A 9407-nucleotide genomic window follows, 5' to 3' on the forward strand; every position below is an offset into this window, starting at 1 on the left:
CCAAACACAACAGGATGCTCTCATCTGTGCTGTTGCAAGCGTCAGGTGGAGCTATTTTAATGTGGCTTCTCATTGTAAATGTCCTTACAGGCTCTGTTTTCATGTCACAATGACAATGACAGACTGACCAGATCTCCGACAAAGTGCAAAATATTCAGAAAAATGGCACAAAATGACAACCTGATCATAGTATAACTATATATGTGATAAACCAAAGAAATGAGAATATATCAATAGTGGTTTGAGCTTTTTGTTCAGTCTTGAACTTTCACTACTACTTATACTCAGCAAGAGTATTTTTGGTATTTTCTCACATGGGTGCTGATGTGGCTCCGCCTCAGGGTGATCCAGATTAATTGACTCTCCCCATCAGGTGGAGGTTCATTTCCTCAGCTACTCACAGACAGAGCATCACTGTTTGTCCTGGACTCCCCAGCTGATCACACAGGTAGGAGACAGAAAGAGCTGAGCAACACCGGCAAGATAAATTCTGATTATAAGGAGTGTGGAAACACTAAGGATACTGTTCGACTTATTACTTTATGGCATCTTAATCAGGTGTAGTTCAACTCAATTTAATGAGCAGTGAACTTTTATTTCTTAATGGTTAAATTCAAGTTTTTTGACTTGAAACTGAAACTTTTCTTTGTTTTAGTTTATTTGTTTTACAGCTCGCAAGAGACATTTACCCAAAACTGAATTTTTAAAAATATAATTAAGAGAAATTTCGTCCTATTCACTTGTGTTTCTCACAGACGAATTCATTCATTTTATTAAAATAATCACTTGCACAATTTTTTGGGGTATTTTATAATTCGCAAGGAAACAACATTTTTGTTTTCATGTAAGGATGTTGGATCTAGTTATTATATCAAACAAGGGTCTTCCAGTTGTAGAGGTACAAATGTTCACTACAAGCTTAGCTGCAGGCTGACTTTCGAAGACCCTTACCAGTGTGTAAATGTAAAGCTATTGATTGACTGTCACTTATAGATGCAATCACTTATGTGAAGATACATTTATGGTTCGGCCATTTCAGTTTTTACTCAACATTGGTAATGAAAATGTAAACTTTGGCAAGCACAGCATTTTTCCCCATGAAGTAATAGATAGACAAGACTCCTAAGTATGGATGAAGCTCAGTATAGAAACTTACCAGGACTAAATAACTCTCCGTACAAGGTGCACTCATGGGCCAAGATCGTGTCTATTTGAGTCCTCAGTTGCAACCTGGCTTGGTGCTTATTTTAAGAGATCAACAGGGTAGAGACTTGCACACTTCGATGTCGATAAGCAAGGACTTTACTTTTGACCTGAAATGAACCTTGTCACCTATTGCTGGAAGTACAGATGGTTGAGTGGCTTAAAGAGCTTACCATATGGCTGTTCTTTTCACAGCTTTTGTGTTGGTGGGTTGAATAGCAGGTGAAGACAGGATCAAGAGGGCTGCCACCATACCCCGGGAATAGTTACCCCTTTAACCAAGCAGAGGAGGTAACTTCTTAGGTTAAAGTTGGGTTAAAATTGCCCTAGAAGAGCCAGGGGCCACAGATTCACTCTCAAATAAAGCTCTAAAACATCACTAAAACACCAGCAATGGGAAACAGCAAGAGCGGAGCTGTGTCCAAAGAGATCCTGGAGGATCTGAAGCTCAACACCAAGTTCTCAGAGACTGAAATTGTCCAGTGGTATGAAAACTTCAAGAAGCAGTGTCCAAATGGCCGCATCTCAAAAGAGGAGTTTCAGACAATCTACAGCAAGTTCTTTCCAGAAAGCGATGCCAATACATATGCTCAACACGTCTTCCGCTCCTTTGACACAAACGATGATGGCACTCTGGACTTCAAGGAGTACATCATTGCCCTCCACATGACGTCAACAGGAAAGACCACCAGGAAACTCGAATGGGCCTTCTCGCTGTTTGATGTGGACAAAAATGGATACATCACCAAGTCGGAGGTCTCGGAAATCTGCACGGTGAGTGAAAGGGTGGTGATGAAGTGCTAAATCACGGCTTTTCCTTTAGCTTTGGCTTCTAGATGTTTGCACACTGTTTACAGAAACAGGTGGATTCACAAGAACAAAGGTAGACAAACGTATCATCTGCATAGAAGATGATGTTAGACTGTCTTGAACTACATGTCCAACCTGTAAATAGCAAAACAGGACACTATAGTTGAAATTAAGACTCCAAATATGCTTGAATTCTGAGCCTAAACTTGGGTTTATATTTTCATGTTCTTATATATGATCATAAATAAAAATAATTTATTAATGCTGATAAATAGATTGCGTTTAACTTAACCCTAAAGAATGTAAATATGTATCCTGTGTATGTAAATATGTAAAAATTGTGTATGTTTCTGTTCTGTGTCTTGCGTACTGTTTGTTTGTATATGTGTCTTTCTGGCTGCTGTTACACCCAAATTTCCTGTTGTGGGACATTTAAAGGATTATTCTATTCTAATATGTCACAACGTAGCCTCGGTTTTCCACATATTCATTTTTTTACTCTTAGTAAGTGAAATGTTCTAATTTTAATACATTTCAAAGAAGCATGACAGTATGTTAGCTATTAAACTTTGAATAGCAAATGAAGTATAACGGAAACAAATGTGTGATGGGCACACAGGATTATTTAAGACAGTGTTTGAGCTTGTTTGATGTCATAAAAAATTGCAAAAATAAAATTTAACCGAAATAATTTGAATGGAATTGAAAATTAATCAGTTTTATCTACCACCCACTCGAATTATTTTTTAGAGAGAAAACTGGAAACTTTCATCAATAAGCATCATTATTTGTTGACAGCATGCAGACTAATATAAAAAGGCACTTATAATTATATAAAGCCAGTGCCTTCTCACTTTAGTTTTTTGTGCCCACAATAGTGCTCATCCTCCCTGATATGTAACAAAATTATTCGGTTTACATTTGGAAAAATACAATTTTGCAGTACTTAACAAAATCATATATTCTTAAGACAGGCAGCTGAGGAGTATTACTGTGCTGTGTAGTGTTTATGTATCTTTATATTGCTTGGAAACCTTATTAGAACAGCCACATTTCATTCTTAAAGATTAGTATTCATATATTCACTAAATAAAGCCAGAGAGACCTAAAGAGCTGGTTGGTTAATCTGTAGAATCACAGCAGTTTGTTGCTGTTTTGGTTTGCGAGGCAGCTCATCAGCTCATAGATGTGACAAAGCGGTTCAGATTAAAGGAGGATTTGGGTGCAACGGCTCTGTTTCCCTCTGCAGCCACAAAAATAGATTTTACTGTATACAGCTGTAGCTCACACAAATGAAATCTTTTCTCACTTTTCACCAAATTTTGTTATTTTTCCCCTTGACAGGCAATTTTTAAGCTGATTCCCCAAGAAGAGATAGACAAATTGGCTGAAGATGAAAACACAGCTCAGAAGAGGGCGAATAAACTCTGGAAATATTTTGACAAGGGTGACAACGGTAAGAAATAGTGAAGATGTATATGGACATTGGATATGGACACACTGGTTTAGAAATAAATCCCTGAGGAATGTGACAAATCTGGTAGTCATAGGTTAGGCTACTGGATTGTAATGCTATCAAAGTAAATGACATTCCTCAATTAAACAGTTTGTAATTGCAATGCCTTTTAAGTGTATCTATGTTTAATGTCCATCTTTGAAGACTTCCTTTTAGTTTTTGATATTACTCCAAATAAACAAAACGAATAAACTATAAAAAACTTTTTTTTTTCTCTTTGCAGACCGAATTGCAGAAGGAGAGTTCATCCAGGGAGTTTTGGAAAATGACGATGCTCTTCGCTTGATTCAATACTCACCTTCAAAGTAGCTGTTCAGACATTTTCACTGTATATTTCTCTAGTTCTGTCAGTCTTTATTTTGTCCACTTCACCTGACAGCAATTTCACAAAACATGAACACATTGTAGGTGCGATGATAGTGACCAGTTGGTGTAATTTAAACAATGACACAGAACCTCTTGAATGGTTTTATAACATTTATTGTATACCCATATGTGCTGTTTAAGTTGTTTACAGCGCATAAAATGTTGAGGATAAAAATGGGACAAACTGTAAGCATTTCAAATTTCAAAGTATCACAGGTATGTGTCTACCATACAGACAACATCCCGTCTTAAACCGGTGAACAAACTTTTACAGCATGTAAATAAAATGTCCATCTTCTGATCGCTTCTTCCACATTTAGAAACTAAGCAAGTATTTAATTAGAATTTCTTAAGAAGATGAAAGCTACAAAGTGTCATTCAGAGTAGCCAAAATTATTACTACCACAAGTTATGTTCTACCTCCTTTTCTAACCCAAACCAACATATAGCCCATGGTGTCACTACAGTAAATGCAGGAGGTTTCCACTATCCATTATTTCATGTCTTTTACATTCTTTATTGTATCCATATGTCACAGTCTTAAATGTTCAATGTCCTAGTTAAGTGGTGAATATGGAGAATAGACTTGTTATTGTAAGACAACATGTGAAATCAAGTCTTGGTCCTGTACAATACACTGAATAAAACAACATGTTGGAATTGTAATAAAAAGTTATTATCAAAAGTCTTTTTTATGTCGATGTAAATCTAAATCGAAAAACTGTGATTTCTTCTTAAAATAACAAAAACATTGTTAACTGGAAAATGGCTTCTGTAACGTTTAAAAAAAAAAAAATTAGTACACAAACATGCAGATTTTGATTGACTGACGCATGCCACCTAATTGAAGTTTATATTTTTTTGTTCAAGTCTGCATTTTGTTCCTTTTTGCCACATTATAACACATTTACTGTCTGAAAAGGATTTGGCTTACCGGTATACACATCTGTAGTTCAGGTCATAGTGATGTAACTCCACTGTTGATGATCCACAGCTAAATATGCAAATAGGACAAAGTTAATAAAGCAACCATGACAATATTGCCGTTTTTTCTTTATTAGAGCGTGCTCAAAATGAAGAAGTGAAGAAAAAATGTCAATCTGTAGTTGCTGAAGTATTCCACTGCTATTTACACAGCTGTACAGTTTTTGTGTCAAAAACAGGAAATATGCTGAAGTAAGCAGTGTTGGGAAGGTTACTTTTAAAATGTATTCCATTACAGAATACAGAATACATGCCCCAAAATGTATTCTGTAACGTATTCCGTTACGTTACTCAATGAGAGTAACGTATTCTAAATACTTTGGATTACTTAATATATTATCATGCTGTTTACAACTACATGAATGTACTATTGCTGTGATTTATTACTGTTACTGAAGGTCCGCGGCTCCGAACCGTAGTAAAGGGACCTCTGGCTAATACGGTGGGTTCTGTGTCGGGCTCGTAGCCGAAAACTAGCTTTACTTTGTTGTCTGGGTCAACTTTGCTAGCGAGAGACAGAGAGAGGCGTTGAAAGGCTGCTCCAACAGAACTTATTGTTTTTGGAGGAAAACACGAACACGGTGTACAGTCGAGTCTTAATAGCTTACTTACAGCTGGGCTCGTCAGGCTCTCTTCTTGGCTGCAGTGGTTATTATTATATTTACATGCTTCCAGCTCCCGTTTTTGCTCGATGACAGCTCGTACTTTTCCTTTTTCTCCCTCCCTCGCTCACAGACACATAACGTGTATGGCAGTCCATTCTCCCTGCAGCACGGACTACACTGCCTATGATGCTACATTCTTTAGAGCTATACCGGTAGCATTCTGCCTATTAGCTTAGCACAACAACAACAAAAAGGCCTCTCTCACCCAGGAAACACGCAGAGAGAGAGCGTCACCCTGTAACCATGGCAACCGTAACGCTGCACCTGGAACAACAGAACGTAGCTGTCAAACAAAACCCAAACAGTCCTGACCCGCCACAATATGAAACAGGGAAGTACCGCCGTGTAATCCATTTATTTCAACAAAGTAACTGTATTCTAAATACCACCTTTTTAAACGGTAACTGTAACGGAATACAGTTACTCATATTTTGTATTTTAAATACGTAACGGCGGTACATGTATTCCGTTACTCCCCAACACTGCTCACATGAGAGGGGACCTTGATGACTCAAAACTTAATAATGCATTATCTGTAACTGTCCTACTAAAAAAAAGAAGAACTACATTTGAAAAATAAAAAACCCTAAAAAACAAACCAAAAAAACAAAACTATTTATAGTATAATCCTTGTATCCCGCTGTGAATAGTTCAGATTTAACGAATCCTTGGTGTTCTCAGTATGGTCTGTAGATAATCCAAACAAAGAAGTATTACTGTGTGGATTTTTAAATACCTCGGCATCAAAATCTCCTCTTTTATGTTGCTGCAGTAGCAGAAATTTGTCACCAAACCAAACTAATCGGAATATCACCATGATCATATTTTATCTACAAATAAGAGCCAAATCCTTCATGCACGCATCTCCAGATGTCCTGTTTAACAGTGGACACTTTCTTAAATTACACAAGACACAGAAGTGTCTGCATAAAAGATTAATGTTGTTTCATAAGAAAAAGACCTACTTTCTTGTTCTAGTTTCTTAGAGACATCTGCCTTACTTTTTTTATTCACTTCAAGTCACAGAAGAATAAATTTACTTCAAATGCTTCCTTCAAAAACATCATGTTTGGCGTCTGGGAACCTTCAGGTGTTCCCAAAATGTTCAAAATGAAACGTGACACAGGTCTGTTTATGCAAATTTATACAAATTTTAAAAAGCCTCTAATTTGTATTTGTTGTTGGTTGTGTAACTGTTGCACAATTCAACTGTTTATACACATTTTAATTACTCTCCACATACTGCTCAGAGTCCTTACAGTTGACTTTTATCTGTTTCTGTCCCTGCATGATGTCAAGCTCTCTCTCTCTCTCTCTCTCTCTCTCGTTCTCATTCCCCTGATTGCAGAGATTACTGACATAATCTTCTGTCCAGCATTTGAAAGCATCTGTCTGAACATCCAAATCTCTCTGTGAATGTAATTGTTGATCCTTCTTTTTTCTTTCTTTCCTCGATCTACTGTATCTGTGTCTGAGGGACCCAAATGAACCATTAACAGGTATTGTGTCACGGCTGGGGCGGCAGTCGTGTGGAGGTGAGAAGGAGGATCCAAATAGCAGCCAGTGGTGGAGGTGCAAGTGAGATTTATTTACAGTGAGTAATAACCAAGAAGCGGGCAGAACCGAAACATAAACCTAGACTGGGAAAACTAACACAAAAGGAGGACACGGTGAAACATGGAATAATGCTGAGTACACAGAAGATTCACAGAGAAACACAGACGACGCGACGAGGAGCACAGGCAGACACGCAGTATAAATACACACCAGGTAATTAGGAGATGAGAGACAGGAGGGCAACACACCTGGGAGAAATCAGAGCCGACGGGACAGGGGAAACGTAAACTGAACACACTCACAGACAGTGTTGGGAAGGTTACTTTTAAAATGTATTCCATTACAGAATACAGATTACATGCCCCAAAATGTATTCTGTAACGTATTCCGTTACGTTACTCAATGAGAGTAACGTATTCTGAATACTTTGGATTACTTAATATATTATCATGCTGTTTACAACTACATGAATGTACTATTGCTGTGATTTATTACTGTAACTGAAGGTCCGCGGCTCAGAACCGTAGTAAAGGGACCTCTGGCTAATACGGTGGGTTCTGTGTCGGCTCGTAGCTGAAAACTAGCTTTACTTTGTTGTCTGGGTCAACTTTGCTAGCGACAGACAGAGAGAGGCGTTGAAAGGCTGCTCCAACAGAACTTATTGTTTTTGTAGGAAAACACGAACACGGTGTACAGTCGAGTCTTAATAGCTTACTTACAACTGGGCTCGTCAAGCTCTCTTCTTGGCTGCAGTGGTTATTATTATATTTACATGCTTCCAGCTCCCGTTTTTGCTCGATGACAGCTCGTACTTTTCCTTTTTCTCCCTCCCTCGCTCACAGACACATAACGGGTACAGCAGTCCATTCTCCCTGCAGCACGGACTACACTGCCTATGATGCTACATTCTTTAGAGCTATACCTGTAGCATTCTGCCTATTAGCTTAGCACAACAACAACAACAAGGCCTCTCTCACCCAGGAAACACGCAGAGAGAGAACGTCACCCTGTAACCATGGCAACCGTAACGCTGCCGAATGTAGCTGTCAAACAAAACCCAAACAGTCCTGACCCGCGACAATATGAAACAGGGAAGTACCGCCGTGTAATCCATTTATTTCAACAAAGTAACTGTATTCTAAATACCACCTTTTTAAACGGTAACTGTAACGGAATACAGTTACTCATATTTTGTATTTCAAATACGTAACGGCGGTACATGTATTCCGTTACTCCCCAACACTGCTCACATGAGAGGGGACCTTCAGAATAAGACAGGAAACTCACAGACACAGAGAACTAGACGAGACGCTGAACTTAGACAGATTCACACGCAGACACGATAGACAGACAGAACACAGAAGTGGGACCAGGGCAGGCACAGAACAGAACCCTAACAAATGGCAAATAATAACAGAATACATACTCAGAATAACAAAAGCACAAAGAAACACAAAACACTGAGTCGGCAGACTCAGGACCATGACATATTGGTTCTGCAGCAATTTGATTCTATTCAGCGAGTTAAAACTTGGATTTTTAGATGGTTCTAGTGGAAGGTAAAGTGATCACCAAAGTAATTAATGTTTAAAGTAAGGTAAATCTCATAATAGCAAGAAGAAAAAAAGTCACAATAATTCCAAAGTGAGTAGAAATCATCCGAAATTATTTCAAGGTCAAGGTCAATATATGTAACATGTCAAAGCCGAGCTAAAGACCAAAAAATTAAAAATTGTAACTTCTTGTTTATTAAAATGTAAAAGCAGATGTATTTTTTATTTATTTTCTGTGTATTTTGACTTAAAGATGTCAGCGAGTGTTGGTTCTTTAATTTATTGTAGTGATGTAGTTACAATGCAAAAAGATAAATATGCTTGCAACATCTTCATAAATGATAAAAACTGATAAAAAAAACTCTGATGTCAACACTAAGTTTACAAGACACCATTGATCACAGTCTACCCCGTTATTGCCACAGGCTAAAGACGAGCCACGTCACACCCAAATATTTCAGACAAAAAATTGGTTGATTATTTCCAGTTTATTCTTCAGAAATGTAAATAAACTACATTTTTTCTGACACAGTTTTGAGAAATATCTGCAGGTTTAGATGACAAACACTCGAAATTCTGGTTCTTCTTGATTTCATCGATGCAAATATACATTACCTTGGAGCTGTATCTCTAGCATGAATGAAGCCAATGTGGAAATACCAAAAACCTGCGGTTCGGGTGTCGCAGTGGACCCGTGCATACTGCTGGATGCAGAAGGGCATCTATAGAGTCTGGCCTCTTCCTGACAAGTCT

At 38.0% G+C, this 9407-nt stretch overlaps 1 protein-coding gene across 1 annotated transcript; it reads left to right on the plus strand.

Moving 5' to 3' along the window:
- The first annotated feature begins 320 nt into the window (after positions 1-320).
- On the plus strand, positions 321-4583 carry LOC146492709 (recoverin-like). The gene is made up of 4 exons (XM_085147988.1): positions 321-448; positions 1399-1977; positions 3358-3469; positions 3753-4583. The coding sequence occupies exons 2-4, from the start codon at positions 1597-1599 to the stop codon at positions 3836-3838; spliced, it is 579 nt and encodes a 192-aa protein (XP_085004114.1). The 5' UTR covers positions 321-448; positions 1399-1596; the 3' UTR covers positions 3839-4583.
- Positions 4584-9407: the final 4824 nt, after the last annotated feature.

This window comes from Neolamprologus multifasciatus, chromosome 22 (genome assembly GCF_963576455.1).
Source record: "Neolamprologus multifasciatus chromosome 22, fNeoMul1.2, whole genome shotgun sequence".
NCBI classification, from domain to species: Eukaryota; Metazoa; Chordata; class Actinopteri; order Cichliformes; family Cichlidae; genus Neolamprologus; species Neolamprologus multifasciatus.